We start from the raw sequence: 17,675 nt of genomic DNA, 5'->3' as shown, positions 1-17,675 counted from the left end.
AAGCTGTTTCCACATGCATCTGTATTACAAGATCATTCTGCTCTCCAGCATAACTTGAGATACTGCTTTACCATGACATTCTTTGGTACCTGGATTACTTTAATGGTCTCTGAACCCAAAATCTATACAAATATTACTCACAAAACTTTTTAGATGATCCAGAATACATTACTGATTTGTGATGTCTCAGGGTTAATTTTTAGAACTACCCTAAGTATCAAAAAAAATATTTTTTTCTCCACTTATATTTGCTTGGGTGTGTACTCTTGATTGGTCCTTAGCCTTCTACCCTTACTCTAGAAATTCTTATTGCATTGTAGGCACTACAGAAAGAATGCTTTATGAAATGTGTGCTAGTCTTAAAACCTCAAAAACTGTGAAAGAAATAATCACATTTAAAACCAAACATCTTCCAAATGTTAATAAACAAAGTACTAAAAATATAAACTCTAAGGACCCTCTACTATACGATCATATAGGGTGATTTTTTTTCTTGAATTATAATTACATAAAATTCTAAAACATAAAATATGTTTACACAGGATATTACAGTTTTTAAACAATTCTAAATATGTAATTAAAACATGAAAATGCATGACAATTCACTTGTTAAAATATGAAAAATCCTACCTGTTTGCTTTCTTCCATATCAGATTCGCTGCTAAATTCTTCTGTATTTAAATTTTCAAAATCTGATTCTCCAACTGCAATGGGCACTGTCACAGTGAGGCCTGGGTTGTTTATAAATGACATATAATCATTTTCATCAATTACATATTTTTCCACACTGCTGCCTGTGCCCACACCACTGGTGGTTCCATTCCCGTCTTTCAGATAATTCAGATCTTTGCTTATTTCAACAGCAGTATGATTGGAAATGCAGCTGTCTTTCTTGTTGTTTAGCTCTTCAAGTGCTTTGATTTCCTCTAAAGATTTCTGCTTTCTAACGAAGGCTTTTTGGATGAACTCCTGTATCTTTTTTTTGACATAATCTATTCCCTTCTGGATCCTTGCCACAGCAATCTGGAGATTGTTCATTTCATTATCATCATCTGTAGCAGCAAGGTTGTCTGAACTAAATGAGCTCAGCAGCAAGGCCAGAAATAGGTTCAATACCTAAAAGATGAGAGAATACAGAGGTATAGTAAATATATACATATAAGAAGTGTTAGACTTGGCAATGCTAGGTTAACTGTTGTACTTGATGATCTCAAAAGCCTTTTCCAATTTAAACGATTCTATGGTTCTAAAAAAATTAGTAGAGCAGGTTACTGATCATAAATAACTTTCTAGGGCTCTGCACATTTCTGTTGACAGTGTCAAGACTGCAAGGTCATGGAAAAGACTGGGATACAAACAATTTGAACTCTATTTTATAAAAATTTAAATCATGTTAAAATATGTCACTAAAGAAAGAGAATTATGACAGATAATGAATTATAGGTTTTAAGCATATCAGAATGAACCACAAAGTTCAACGATAAAAGAAACTTAAAAATAAAGTGTAAATAATGCATTCTATTTATAACATTGATTTCTAAGAAGTTCTCACCAATTCAATATTTATCAATTGAAATTTTTAAATTTTGACTTGTCAGCTCAATTTAATATTTTTCTATAAAGGTTTCTTGTACAATTTTGAGTTAGAAGATTTTAAGCGCATTTTTAGGCTGGATGGCCAATCACTCTGTGTTTAGTTTTTTGGGGTTTACACCTAAAAAGCCCCAAAGTTCAGTACTTAAATTCAAGATATTCTAAACAAGACCAGATACAATATACATTATTTTTATTAATTCAGAAGTACAAGTGCTGGAGTTAGCTGTAATGAGAGTACTTCTGAAGAAGCAGCTTTCCAGAAGCTTGTGCAGCATAAGCTGTATTATTTCAAGAGTAGTGAGGAAGACATTTGAATTTAAACAGCACCTCTAAATTAGCTGCAGCACTCCCATGATAAGGTGTTTGATTTGACATTTTGGTGTACTTCTAAATTCCTATACCCGTTGTAAGAGTACTTCAGTGTATAAAAATGAGTGAAAAAAGGAGAAGGGAAATATTGTATGTTTTCACCCCAAATTAGTACATTCAGATTAATTTTTTAATTCTAAACAGAAGTATGACAAACATTTTCATTCCATAGCTCTAAGTCCTGTACACTTGCATTAGAGTTAATGCTCAAAAATGTTCATCACGTACCACTAGGTTTCCAATCACCATGACCAGCATGAAAACAATAAGGCACATGGTTTGGCCAGCAACCTCCATGCAGTCCCACATAGTTTCTATCCATTCTCCACACAGCACTCGGAATACAATCAGGAAAGAGTGGAAGAAGTCATGCATGTGCCAGCGTGGCAGTTCACAGTCACTGGAGATCTTGCAGACACATTCCTTGTAGCTTTTCCCAAAGAGCTGCATCCCAACCACAGCGAAAATGAACACAATGATGGCCAGCACCAGGGTCAGATTGCCCAGAGCCCCCACTGAGTTGCCAATAATCTTAATCAGCATATTTAGAGTTGGCCAAGATTTTGCCAATTTGAAAACTCGAAGCTGCAAAACAAAAATGCAGAGGAATCATTAGTGTTAGTTATGAAACAGAAGCTAGGATCAAGTTGTTTAGTAGAGTGTATCAATTTCTGTAGATTAATTTGTTCTTCAGTAGGAAAATACTATTATTTTAATGGAAAGCAGCGAACATGAAGTATTTGTCAAAAATGCATTGTTCAGCATTTCTTTCAAGTGATGCACATAGTAAAAAAATCTAAATTTGTGTTTGTATGACATCATTTTATTTTAATATTTTTAAACATCTACTTAGAGATGATTGATGAACAATTCTTCAAGACATTTTAGAATTTCATACTCTTTTCATCACCTTCACCAAACACTTTTTGCTGGTTTGGTTGCACATTTTCCTGAGCACTGCATTAAGCTTTTCATGCTTAGTTAGAGGACAATTTTTTAAGCAAAAAGTTGATGCTGATATTGTGATGTCCACTCAAATCATAAACACTAACTTAAAAACAATATTCGTGACCCAAACTATGTTATGTGAAGCTGGTTACCATTGCAAGTAGTGCTAATAAAATAAGTCACTGCTTCCTATTCTATATATTAGGAGATAACCTAGGTTTCCAAGTCATGTGATAACTACTGGTAATAAGGACTTTCAAATCATGAATCCCGTGCCTCTAGAAAACATCTATAAATTAGTGTACAATACTAATTGATATTAAAAATAAATTTTTAGTAGAAACTTAATAATATTTAAACATAAATGTTATCATAATCAGCTTTTTGACTCTTTGTTATATACAATGGAGTTACCAGAAGTTTTTTGTTGCTGCCCATTGAAATAAATGTGTAGAGAGGGTCTGCTTAGGGTCTTTACAAGTAACACAAAGCAATGTTCACAATATAAAGACAAAAAATGTCATGATACTTTATGCTGGTGACAATATGTATGTTTTTACAGATATTTAGCTCTAATGATTCTTAATGAAATCAGTGTAATGAAAATGTACAAAATTTTTAAAAGATAGCAGTTAGGGTGGCAAAGGATATCTGTAGGATAGAAGATCAATAGAATAATTTTGATACCAAAAGATATTGAAGGATATCAGTCGACAAACACCTTATCAAACATGACTTGCAAATTAGGCATATAGGAAAAATAATGACAGCTACTGAAGTTTACAATATATATTTAAATATAATTAAATATTTTAATTGTTACAGGCACTAGCACTTTTTTTTTATTATTTTGAGTGAGACGATTGCATGCAAATATTTAATTGTCAAGGTATTTACCAATCTGAATGACCGAAGAACAGATAATCCTTCAACATTTGCCAGACCAAGCTCCATTAAACTAAGGCTAACGATAATACCATCAAAAATATTCCAGCCTTCTTGGAAATAATAATAAGGGTCCATGGCAATTATCTTTAGTACCATTTCTGCTGTGAATATTCCAGTGAATACCTAAAACAAAATGTAATTAATTAATTGAGTTGTTAGGAGAAATTTATATACCTGAGTAAATTGCTTTATGCAACTCGCATTCTCATACCTGTTACTATAAAGAACAGCTGATTGCTATCTCTAAATGGCATTTAAGTATTTCTAAACTCTGAAAACTAATTACTAAATCAGGACACATATAGTAGGACAGAGGTTTGATAAACATACAAAAAGCTATTGACCAGTCAGCAGCTCAGCTCCAGCTCAGATTTGACTGTGTGTGCTGGACCATCCATGCAGCAAATGATGTGATGTGATCTGGTGTTTTCAGTCCCATTTTAAGAGGATAGTCCCAGTAAAGTAAAAGAAGGTTTGACAGCAATTTTTTTCCTAGCTCACAGTCTAAATAGAAGCGTTAGAAGATACTCTCTAATGTCTGACTCTCTAAGGACAGACTCTCTATGGTCTGTCTTGTAGGAGAGAGTTGAGGAGTTTGGGTGGAATAGACAGGAGAATTTGGAGTTTCTTGTACTGGGCTTTTTGTAAGGATATAGAGGTTTCACACACAGCTACCATGCTGTGTGACAGCTACTTCCTTTTGTGAAAAAGAACTTCAGGATAATAATGTTATTTGAAATATCTGGAAGTGCCAAATATGAAATTATCAATGCTTCTTAGTGTTTTAAGTCCAGAACGTAACTCAACAATCTTGCAATGAGTAGTGATCAGTAGTTCATGCAGCATAATAAAGATGTTTTGGAGCATGATGTAAAACCATAAAAACATATGAATATTCTGTACAACAATCAAAAGATATCCTATATCAAGTCTACTAACGTACACCAATGTACTCTGCTATTGCCCTGCGAGAGTTCTTTACCTGGCTTGTTCTCAGTCCTACTACAAAGTTTTATGGTAGCAAAGCTAACTTTTTACAGCACTATATAACTACACTCATAATTACCTATTAGTTTAAGAGGATTAGGAGGTGGATATAACGCTGCAGAAACATTCACCATTGCCCAAGAGTAAATTTTAAAGTGTATACTTTTAACAAACTAGAGCTATAGCCAGAAACATTATACTATTAAATTGATATATAAGAGATGTTTCTGTATTATCAGAAGAATGTAACAGGTATTGCTATATGTGGTAAAAAGAACACAACAAAGAAAATTATTCTTGACAAAACTCTCATATTTGTCAAAATAATTGAAAAAAAAAAGCCATGAAAAACATTTCATTTCAAGATATTTCCTATTCCACCCACAAACTACTTTTTCTTCAGCATAACCACATCCTTAAATACAGAAATACACTTTAACAGAAGTAAACGCAAGTTTTCTTATAATTAGGAATTTGAACACTGAATGAATTCAGTACTATGGAAAATTAATCATTGCATTTTAGAACTACTTCTTCAGTCAGATTTGTTGTATTTAATTTATTGTCAAACACTGTGATGTCACAAGCAAAGAGTAAATTAACATAATTTGAATGGAAAGCACAAAATTAAGGTTAATAGATTAATACAGCAAGGAACAGAGAATTTAATTGAAACCAGCAGGAACAGTATTCAATGCACATATATAGTCCTAATTAAGGATACCGAATTGTTACAAAGGTAGTTAAAAATATGCTAGCTTAGAGTAAAAAGAAAAAATATGAGATGGGAAAAAGCAGAAGACCTTGTAAAAATAAATAATTGGAAAGAAACAATTTTACCAATATGACAGACCAACATTTTAAACTACAATATTCTGTAATCTGTCATGAACATAAGAATATGGTGCAGTTAGATCTTCGTCCAGGAGAAAGGAAACTGTAGTGCACACAAGAACACACAGGTAGTAAGTTCAATTTTAGTTCTATTTTTAAAAAACGTCATAGAAGGATGTATTGCTAGTAATATGAGGAAAGTGTTTAGACTTTAAAACATTCTCTGACTGAGAAATCTATTAGTGTTCCATTTAAACATTAGCTGGCTTTTCAAAACTAATCTTTTTGAGTGATTAGTTCAGAACACTTGCTTGGTTTTGATTTTCAGGACTGCATGCTTTGTGAGTCAATCCAGACCTCTCCTATGTAAACTACTGGTAGTTACATGAGCTGACAAAAACTTAAAATGTATGAATCTGCCTCTGAAATAAACACTTGCAAGGTTCAACCCTCTGCTTCCTCAACACTAGAAGCAAATGGAGAGAAACAGATAAGAACATGTAAGTGTTATGTTACATTCAGGTATCTGCTGAGAAAAGGAATTACATGTAACCCTAAATCTCTGGATCGGGTTAAAAATGGGAAAGGCATCACCAGTAAACTCAGAGATAAAATATGCCTTTTTTTTAGAGATTAAATAGTAATCTTCTCATTTATTAAGTATTTTTAGTTACCTAAAGTGGCAAGGACTTACTGGTAGCAAGAAATATGCCTTTTTTTTTGAAAAGTACTTTCATGGTAGTGTGACAAAAAAATTCTAAGAGAAATTCTGACATCTGAATATTTAATTTTGTACAGAAGAAAAATATTTTCTGTTATGGAATATCAGTACCATAATAAAAATTACATAATCTACCTTAACATTTTAAAGAAAAAACCCAAGGTAGAAATCAAGAAATTTGGCATTCCAGTGAAGACTGTACTTCCATACATATTCAGTTATTTCATTATAGTAGTTACAAAACAGATTCCTGAAGGTTAAAGGCCAGGAAAAATTGCTTTACCTGTGAAAATCATATATATAATTTCTAAACCAATTATTAAAAAAATTGTAGAATAAATTTAAAAGGAATTTATACATTTCTTCTTTTAGAAAAGGGTATTTACACCAAGTAGTGCATGACAAACCACTTACCAGGTTCCCCACAGAAAGGACACTGCTAAACTGTTCTGTCATTGGGTAATGTTCCATGGCCATAAACAAGGTGTTTAAAACAATGCAAATAGTTATAGCAAGATCAACAAATGGATCCATCACAACTAAATTGACGATGTGCTTTACTTTTAACCACGGACTCCAGCAATCCCAGATCAAGAAAGTATTTGCAAATCTGTACCAGCACGGTGGGCATTTCTGTCTGGATTCTTCAAGCTCTGAAAGAAAATAGAAAAAATGAATATTCCAATTGTATCCTCTGGAAGTTCTTGTTTAAAATATGGAAAAAGATTGTGCCATTCAAATAAACAGATCTTACTAACATAGGTGTTCTCTCACTTATGTTTAGCCACCTAAAAGTGAAGTACATTCACTAAAGGGTGAATCATCTCAATATCTGCCTAAAGAGAGAAATGTGTTTGTCTTTCCCATGACAGTAGGGAGAATCTAGACATTTAGTTTAGGTTACTTGACTTGCTTACAGCAGATATCTTAATTTTGGATATTAAAAGTTAACATGACTCACTCATCAGAGAGCTGATGTATATAATTAATATAAGCTTCATAAAAGATTAACATTTTTGTGTTAAGTGTATGAGGACATATTTTGATTTCAAATACTAAAAGTGTTATATTTGCTACTACACTGAACCACTACAATATCAGAGAAATGATTTGGTGTGCATATCTATCATTTCTTATTTGAATCAATATTTTTAATATACTGAATGCCTATTTTCTTATTTTAATTAGTATTAGCAGAACAACTCTGTTGAGCAACTGCAGAACAACTGCTTTCAATTAGAATCTTTTCATTTCCATTTCATTGTCAATATTTTCAAAGTTACAGAAGAATATTAACTTCTACTGAGTTAATAATAGCAAGGATGAATATCTAATATGATGGGATGTTTGAGGACAGCCCAGAAGGAAGTTTGATGTTTGCCTAAGTGAGAAATACTTATACTAAAAATATGTAAGATATGGACACAAGTTTTGATAAAATTTCTACACAGTGGCATCAACCCAATTCTGAAATTTCCCATTTTTCAGGCATTCCTTAGAGCACAGAGAGATCTCTATCATCATGAAACTTATGGGTGATTTTGCTAAAATAGCAAGCATGCTGTTTTACAGATTTCCTAATAAGGACTTAGCGCAAAAATCTACATTTTGAGGACCAGTAGATTGAATTTTTGCTTCTAGTATTGTTGTATATGGGTGGAATTACTGGAATTTCAAAGGTCTGTTGTCAGCTTTCAAACTGATAGAAACAAACAAGTTCTAACAGAAAAGGGTATCATAAGTAGCAAAAGACTTCTACAGTCTTTATAAACCATAACAAACATAGTGCTTCTGAAGGAATATATGGATCAGGTGGAATAATCACATTTCAGAACATCTAACTCAGAGTGCTAAAAGTAAGGATACGACTGGGCTTGGACAAAAGAGGCCACTCATACTGGACACTGAGTTGACACACGAAACTCCATTGCTGCACTTGGCAACTTCTGAAGTAGTGGAAACTAGATGTGGTAAGGAGGTCACTATAGGGACAACTTAGTTTATGTTGACATGTTTTTTCTGGTCAGGAGGATGGAAGGACAAACTATTTATCTGGAGGAAGAGTGCAGCACCCTCTAAGGAGACATCCTGCTTACAGAGAGGAGAACCAAGAATTGCACACTGAGAATTAAGAGGTCCCAACAGCTCAAACTTGCTGTAAAGGCAATATAAACCTTATATTTCTGACTACATTTAGTTTGGGATCTATCTGAGAGGAAAAGGCCTTCAGAACTCACTTAAAAATTAAATTTTGATACTGGCTTAATTACACTATAAAGTTTCTTGGTAATTTTCTGTCCATTTAGAGCATGGGTTGAAGCACATCTGCAGGGTTGGTCTGACTATAATAACTGCCACACTTTGCCAGTATCCAGTTGGTAGATCCTTTAAGCTTATAAAATCCTTTAAAGGCATATGTGTGAAAAGTGAACATACTCAGTTTCCATTAAATAAGGAAAAAAATCCCAACATTGTATGATTTTTAATATAGCAAGTATAATATTTTTTTATCTTTGATGGCTAAGAAAGTTTAAGAAATGCTTAAGAAAGACACTGTGTGCCTTGGCATGAGTTGATTGCAGCTGTTCTTTTTTTCTTTAAAACTATATTTCTCATTCTAATTTCCTATTGCCTATCCTTGGATTTAAGTTTTAAGGGAAATGACTCTTCTAGCACGTCACTGCCTTTATCATGGCAATTCCAGTCTACCTTAATTGATTTTTCATGCAGATGTCTAATGGGAAGAAAATCCCTATATACTCTGTTTGAGTCTGTAGCAATCCCCTAGCTATGATTATTTTATCTCTGTTAGTCCACTCAGTAGAGTAATATTTTGGAAGGTGTCATGAAAAATAAATTGCTAAGCATTTAGAATGCGTAAATTATCTTGGAAATGCTCAAAAGCCTTTTGCATCTGATGTACAGAGATTTCACATGTCCAGTTTTACATTTACAAAGGAAATTATTTAAATAATTTTTCTGTACATGTAGTTAGCAGAAATTCAATGAACTGCCTGTCAGATAAAATGCATCAAGTACCTTCCATTGTATTTGTAAGTATGCTGGCTATGCTCATTGCTCTTTGTCTTGCAGCAGACTCTTCCAGCATTTCCATGGAAATTTGATAAGAACTCAGTCTTCTTTTCCTTATTTCTGTTTCTGTAGTGGTGCCCTGTAAATGAAATACTGAGGAATTATATCATCCTTTTCAACAGCCAATTAACAATTGTAGTGAAAATCAAAATCAGCTTTGTGCAACATACTAAGCTTTTCTTACACACTGAAGGTTTCTGTTCCTGTAGAGATTTCTTTCTTCTTCATTGAGGAACTCACTACTTTGTACATTGCTGTAAATAATCAACTGGAAGACCCAGTATCAATCCAATGTGGGATCAGAGGTAGTTGTCATTTAAATGACTGGCTGAACAAAATTTTTGCTAGGTATCTTTTGATTATTATTATTATTTCCAAAAAAATGCTCAAAATTGAAACCTGGCACCTTAATTTCCCACAGCTAGTCATGTTAAATAATGAAAGAGTGAGTACAGAGAAAATGAACTTTTATTTAAGAAAGTAACCTGGATACAAGAAACATGAATATAATTTTAGGAATTAAGTATATCTACAATACCATTTAATGTATTCCTAACCTGATAAGTGTGGTTGGAAAATTTTACAGAAGAAAAACCCCGCATCTTATTTAATATTTCTTCTACCTAATTCTCACCCACCACAATGCTCATACAGAGTTTGTGATAAATTCTTGCAATGAATTTGCAAGTCCCCTTTGTTTTGTATGGCTTCTAATTATCTTTTCAAAGCAATAATGCTCAACTCTGATTTAAATGTGACTAACATGTCACTACTCTGCATCATATAGGTGTCCTTACAGTTGCTTTGCTTTTCTTCTAGACTGTTACCTAGGGATCTAAGCATAGGAGTGGGATTAAAAAGCTCCTAAATCTTGGTTCCTGCTTTACCACTGATTCTGTGATTCAGAGAAGTCACTTACTCTTTTTCACATTATTCTGTCCCCATTCATGAAAAGGACAAAAAAACTTGCAGAACTCATAAGGGATTTTTAAGTTATTTTAGTGTGAAGGTGAAAAATCATCTTTGAGCATTCACTAGTACTACTTCTTTAGAGAAGACTCCTGAGTTGAATTGCTCATTTCAAGTGAATGTATTTCTGAAACAGAACTATATATGCATAATCGCTGAGGTAATCTGATGGAATTTCTAGTATGAAGGTCTATATCAAGACAGAAAAAAAAAAGATAAATGTGTAATAGAAGTACTGAAAACTCAATACTTATTTATAATGCAAATATTTTGCAGCTTAGATAACAAGCTATTATAGACATCAAAATACCATACTGAATCCATAGTAAAATACTATATATGAAAAGGCTTGTCTTTTTGAAAGTTTGAAAGAACATCTTAGCTTACAGAAGTCTGAAACTGAGACTGCAATGTAATGTAATTGCAAAGGTACATAGGAATTTATGTATTGAAAGTTATGAGAAAAAATTCCTCAAGATAAACTCAGTAAGGAGTATTTCTATTAACTATCATGACAGTAGTAACTGCATTCTGCTTAATTTTACAGATGTTTTCCTGTACATATTTCCAAGCCATAGCCTTAGTTATAAATAGAATCTCTACCTTTGTTGAAGTGAAACTTTATACAAATTGTCAAATTTGTTTTTTTTTCTTTACTGAGGCTCAGAAATAGGAGGTTGAGGACTTATTTTGCTTTATGTTCTGTTATTTAGAAACTATTCCAAATTATTTCACATTGCTCTAAGAAATTATAAGGAATGCAGAGATAAGGAGTAAGACAAAATTCTGTGCCTGAATCAAACTGTAATAATTACTGGTTTACTTATAATTACCTCTGGTATGAGCTGACCAGTGGGTGAAGTTAAAGTTGAAGGTCCTCCAACCAAGGAAACTACTCCATTGCAATCCACAGTGCTGTGCATCTTCCCATTTACTGGAAGGGCTGGTATCATTCTAGATGACACACTTGCCTGACTAACGTTACTGTTGCGCCGTTCTCCATGTCGATTTGGAACAAAGAGAGAATCTCTTCTGCTCTCATTGTCTTCAAGAGTGCTGTGCTCATCATCAGCAAAGTCATTTTCAGATCCTACATCCTTTGCATGACCTCTGAAACTGAAAATGCTCGTTTTGCTGTTGCGCCTTGGTGAGAACAGAGAACCACGAATGCTTAACAAAGACTGTAAAAGATTTAAAACAAACCAAACAAAACAGCATTAGAACTGAAGTTGTAAGTTCTTGGCTTTTCAAAGAATAGTTACAGTGCTGGAGGAAGGATAGTAAATTTTTTTCCATAGTATAAGTGTGTCCATTAGGTGAACGTGCTCATTGGGGACCTGAAGTAGACGGGCATTTACCCTAATATAGCAGGACTGAGGAAAAGTTGTGCAGAAGATATAAGTAAGGTTGAACAGTTTTGAGTGAAGAAGGTGCACTAAACTGGTATGGACCCACGATTGTGCTGGAGGCAGTTTTCAACAGCACTATTAAGGATTTGCAGATATTTGTTTTTTACTCCCTGGATTCCTAGGGATAACAACTAATAATGCTCACTCATCATTGAAGTGATCTTCAGTTTGGCATTAAATTTAGTCTAACCTGATGTAAAGAACTTGACTGACCTCTTCACAATAGGCTCAGTAGTGTGGGAACAGCAGTTCTTCTCCCTTACTACATATTTTATTAACAGCCTTCATGAATAAATAAAATGAGTACTAATTGTGGAGAAAAGAAACCTTGTATTCAGCTTTCTTCAATTCTGCATTGAATGCAAATTCTGCATTCAATTCTACAAATTTTCACATCTTGGTACATCAAAAACCCGGTTTGAGATGATTCTCAATTTTTCACTAGTTTTGCAGGTGGAAAATGTTCATACATAATAGCAGTGGGTTTTATCCCAGGATAATTAAAGTGAAAGTGAAAATGGCCCTGAAGTGTATAAACCTATGTTAATACTGTGAAAACCAAACTTGGAATATATAGATATATCAATCCATATGTATCTCTGTATATGCATAGTCAGATGTATAAATTCACACATAATATGTGTGCTGAACTAGTAGCACTGTCTGTTATAAGGCCTAACAGGTCTTTACCATTATGAGATATATTTTTTTCTGCTCTTACAGCTATACCAAATTTTAATATTTAGGGATGAAATTTTCTATGCTGGCTGTCAGCCCCAGGCTGAGTTACTTGAAGAATATCAGCCAAATGGTTTTGTTAACCCACTTATGTAAACTTGGCTGGAGAAAAAGTGCTGTTTTGCTTATACTGAAAGATAATTTTATCCAAAAAAAAGCTCTAGCTTCTACAGAGTATGACATTGAATTTTGACAAAGCAGTGAACTAATTACTACACCCTTTTTACATTTCTTTGTAAATGTATCTGGCCAACCTACAGTCCTTCAAAAAAACATGTGCCCACTGGGGTTTCGTACGACTACCAGTGATACCCTTATTCTTTTAGAGAATGTTCCCATGGCTGCTAGGTTTTATTTGCAGGCCAATCTTTCCAGTATGTGTTACCATGTTCTGAGCACAGCTAATTGCATCAGCCCCCTCAGGGATATGGGAGGAGTGATGCCTGCTCTGCAAGTCTCTGCTGCATTGAGACAAAAGATATAAGCTGAAATGGCTATAATTTTAACACATGTAGAGGCAGAAATATATGTATCTACATGCTCTTGGAAAGTAAGGTCTGAAAGGAAGGCTTGACTTTTCTGGCAGGCTGCATCATTCATTTGGAAGTGGAATATTGTGTCAAAGGACAAAAACTCTCACAGGGGCCAACTGAGCAGATTATCTCCTCTTACCATTCTGCCTCATTGTTTCATGCTCTGGACCCTGTCTCACCAGTGAGATACTGCATAGCTAACAAGACAAATGAGCTCTTCCTTTACTAATGCTACTGTTTGCAATTCTTTCATTCTTGTGGCACCTCAGTTTTAGTTATATGCCGGCAACTTTTGCCCCAAAGCATTGTTACAACTGCAAAAACAATCATCAAGAGAGTCTTTAATTAATAAATTATCCTCAACATGGGTGATACAGGTAGGCAAATGTCATCTCAGACCACACATTATCATTTTGAAGAGATGCATTTTGAGTGATTTTTTTCTACAAATGCCATAACTGTGTGCAGCCTTGAAATAAGCAAAGGTATCTCAGAATCACAAAATCATTTAGGTTGGAAAAGACCTCCAAGATCATCAAGTCCAACCTTTGACCGATCACCACCTTATCAACTAGACCATGGCACTAAGTGCCACATGCAGTCATTTCTTGAACACCTCAAGGGATGGTGACTCCACCATCTTCCTGGGCAGTCCATTCCAATATCTAACAATCCTTTCTATGAAGAAATTCCTCCTGATGTCCCACCTGAATCTCCCCTGGCACAGCTTGAAGCTATGTCCTCTTGTCCCGTTGCTGGTTGCCTGGGAGAAGAGGCTGACCCCCACCCGGCTACAACCTCCTTTCAGTGAGTTGTAGAGAGTGATGAGGTCTCCCCTGAGCCTCCTTTTCTCCAGGGTAAACAACCCCACCTCCCTCAGCCTCTCCCCATATCATTCACTCTCTAGACCTTCACCAACTCCATTGCCTTTCTCTGTACACATTCCAGCACCTCCATGTCTGCCTTGAAGAGAGGGGCCCAGAAGTGGACGCACAAGGTGCAGCCTCACCAGTACTAAGTACAGAGGAAGTATCCTTAAGTGGTAGAAGAGATCCTTTGATTTATGGGAGTAGAGCTTTGAAGTTTGGACTAAATGATTTCCAGAGGTCCTTCATAAACTACTTTTTTTCTACAACTGCAATGATTCTCCATAATGTATAATGAATTTCTAATGATAAAGAATGGTTTGACTAAATTCTTATAAATACAAGCCCAAACAATCCTTATGTAGTTCATCTTTATTGTGGAGTACTAGCACTACTTCTCTCATTATCTATCTGTTAAAGAAGCTAATTAAGGAAAATAATAGAAACTAATGGTTATGTGGGATTTCCTATGCAGGGTATTTTGATGTTGTAGTCTGCTAAAAAGCCCACATATCTATATACTTTTGAAATGGATGCAGAACAGAGAACCTATGGTTGATTAATGCAAATATATGAATACTAACCAAAGAGTCTTTGATACTTTCTCCAGTCTATGAGATACATCTTCAGAAATACGTTTTCAGAAATGTGTTAATTAAGTTTACAATTGTTCTTGGTACATTCTTTTTATACCTGTGCTAATAGAATGGGTCAAACCATCTCAAACTGTAACACTGGGAATGGTACTACCACTGGTTTTTTCCCTTCACTCACCAGTTACATAACTTTCACCATATAAAGCTGCTGTAAAGTCCATGAAAATGAGGGTGCTGTACCTGGTGAGGAGATGTGAGCCTTTTTTCATATGTCAGTTGACTTCCTTCTGTGGAGAAGCGGAAACTTTTTCTTCTGATACTGTCTTCTGACTCGGACTTGGGGAATTTATCGCTATCTCCTTTGTCCTCTGCTTCAGACATTTCTCTCTGTCTTCTTTTCTTCCTTCTGTTTCTTCTTTCTTTAGCACTCTTTGAGCTCAACTTTGATGCTTCTGAAGAGCTTTCCAAGAGTTCTCCCAATCCCCCTACACCACTGAAATCTCTTGATGCAACTGATGCCGCTGCTACTGCTGCTGTTGTCTGTCAGGTTACAAAGCAAGGTATTAGCAGGGCAAAAAAAAAGAATAATTTTATAGTCTTTTATCAACTTTTTTTTATTATCACTGTGATAATAATGTTCTTTGTACACTCTTAATTATGTAAGTATCCAAATCCAAACAAATTAAACTGAAGATAAAATACTGAGTTGTAAAGCTCCTCATTGTTAGCAGCATCAGCTACTTGAAGCACTGACTTCAGCAGAACAACAGCCACACTATTCATTAAAGAATTGTTGCACATGACACTGGTCTAAAATAAAAGTAGCCAGAAAAGTATAAACATAGTGCTTTTTCATCTATTTCAGAACTGCTATTCCATTTGGTCTTGAGAAAAGCCCCAGAACATGCTCTAACTCAGTTAATGCCTTCTGAGTTCTTACAGAGAAAACTAATGCCTAGCATTCACTACATCAGTTAATGTATCATAATCCAACTACAGCCTACAAGTAGTTGGATCCAGCCTTTCTTCACTGTCTTTATAGCAAGGACACTCCCCTTTCTTTCCCTCTACCTTCACTGGGAACAGCCACACTCTCCAGACATATCTTCAAGCCCTGCCTTCCTCCCACATTTCCCATGGTATCAGTGCTCCATGTCTTTGTTATAGATATGCAAAGATACATTTATTGTCTGTTGGTGCTGCAGCCAGAGATAAGAAAACACTGAGGTTTTTTCTCTAATGGAAAAGAGTAGGATTATTTACTGGAGCAAAGAGTCACCCCAAAACTCAGGACCAGTATCTTTAGCTACAGCACTCAGCCTATTTGGTTTGCTTCATTAGGGAAACAGGTTCATTCAGTCATCAAAAAAGGAAGAATTGAGAGTATGTTCAGTGATGTTCCTAGAAAGAACTGTGGGAGATTCTATGAAATTCTGCAGTGGAAAACACATTTGGGAAGGTAATAGATTGCTGTGAGCTTACAAAAAATGGTGGTTTGATAAATGGCAAGAGACTAGGGTTATATAACAAAGGTAACTAGTAATTATCCGGCAAAACATTATATTCAATGCCGAGTATTTCAGGAATGATGACATACCTCTCTACAGGGGGAAAGGGTAGTTTGAAAGCTCATAGTAAGAATTAATGTCTTTCTTTGCCACAATATACATCCCATGCTATACAAGTTGATTCGATACAGACTTTTTCTGCTAAAAGGAGCATTAAAAGGATTCTGAAGTGTTTATAAATTAAAAAAGTGATACTGCAAGTTTTGTCATACTGGTTCACACAATATCATCCTTCAAAGACTAACAGAAACAAAGGCAGCAGATGCTGAGTCATCACCCATCTACTTCATAATAGTAACAGCAAAGGTCAAACAAGTGGAGCAATCCAAAGATCACTGTGATGACTTAATTTTGTGGATGAATGGGTTCAGTGTCCAGGGGGGTGAAGAGATGGGTCCCAAATTCATTTCTCATTCAACAGCTCAGTGATCCACCTTGTAATGGCTACTTTCTGCTAATATTTTCACAAACAAAAAAGATCCTGACTGTAATAATGCTTTACTTATAATGAATTTATTGGTCATTCATTTTAAAAAATGTGACTTTCCAGAGTCTTTATCCAACCTGCCTTATAGTCTCTGTTTCATATTCTGTTCTTTCTGATTCTGAATCAGTTTCATCTGTCCCAATTCTCAAACATACAGACATCTAGATGAGCCTCGTGATATCTTTTTATATAATCTGATTTAGTGCCTTTAATGGATTAAAATAACAGATTTAAGAAAAACCCAACAACATACTCTTTGCTGACATTTAACAGTTTAAAATTTAAATAGTACCAAAAATATAGTTTCATAGAAGATTCTAATTTGCTTGCATTTTATAAACACTGTCCTGTTGAAAATTACTAAATACCCTTTAAAAAGCAATGGAAAGTCAGTTCAGAAATTAGACAGGTGGCCAACTCACAGAGCTGAACTTCTGCATACATTTTACTTTTGGATAAGAAAACCTTTCACAAAAGTATCTACTAAAATGTCTTTTTCTCATAAAACTTTAAATAATTTTCTTCTCTTTTCAAAGAAAACATAGATTACTTTAAAAGAATTATGAAGTAATACCTCTGTTAAAAATATTGCTTGTCTGGTTATGAATATTGCTTGTCTGTTCTAAGGGTATATAAACTGATTTACTTCAGTGTCAGTTACGGATATGTTTAAGTGCCTTCCCGGACAGAAACCTAAAAGAACACTGATTAAAATCCTTCTCTCTAGTTGACGAATATTTGTGAAGAACTACTAAGTACAGCAAGCCTGGCAATTCTCACTCGGATATAAACAAGAAGTAACATTACTAGACTTTTTTCATGCTGTTCATAAGATCTGTAAAATAACAGCCTCATGAATTATCACTACTTATAGTCAGGTTTCTAGAAGGCTCTTATCACATATATTTTACTTTTCCAGTTTTTTGGTGAAGAAAGTATCATTCTTCTCTGTATCATTAGCTTGCTTTTTTTGCTATTTGCTTAGTTCCTGTTTTAATTTCATTGTTTCCACA

The 17,675-nt window shown here is 34.6% G+C and overlaps 1 protein-coding gene across 2 annotated transcripts in view; it reads right to left on the bottom strand.

The window, feature by feature from the left end:
- Positions 1-17,675, bottom strand: part of LOC135417211 (sodium channel protein type 3 subunit alpha) — a 73,311-nt gene that overhangs the window by 29,949 nt on the left and 25,687 nt on the right. For both annotated transcript variants that reach the window (XM_064661008.1, XM_064661009.1), the window contains 7 exons: positions 14,848-15,147; positions 11,299-11,646; positions 9,443-9,575; positions 6,818-7,056; positions 3,811-3,984; positions 2,194-2,550; positions 631-1,116 (listed from right to left, as the gene is read on the bottom strand). In XM_064661008.1, the coding sequence (XP_064517078.1) occupies positions 631-1,116; positions 2,194-2,550; positions 3,811-3,984; positions 6,818-7,056; positions 9,443-9,575; positions 11,299-11,646; positions 14,848-15,147 (2,037 nt within the window). The remainder of the gene's footprint in view (positions 1-630; positions 1,117-2,193; positions 2,551-3,810; positions 3,985-6,817; positions 7,057-9,442; positions 9,576-11,298; positions 11,647-14,847; positions 15,148-17,675) is intronic.

The sequence above is a fragment of the Pseudopipra pipra genome, chromosome 7 (genome assembly GCF_036250125.1).
Source record: "Pseudopipra pipra isolate bDixPip1 chromosome 7, bDixPip1.hap1, whole genome shotgun sequence".
Taxonomy (NCBI): Eukaryota; Metazoa; Chordata; class Aves; order Passeriformes; family Pipridae; genus Pseudopipra; species Pseudopipra pipra.
The sequence above is the reverse complement of the archived record's forward strand: the minus strand, read 5'-3'. Positions and strand labels throughout refer to the sequence as shown.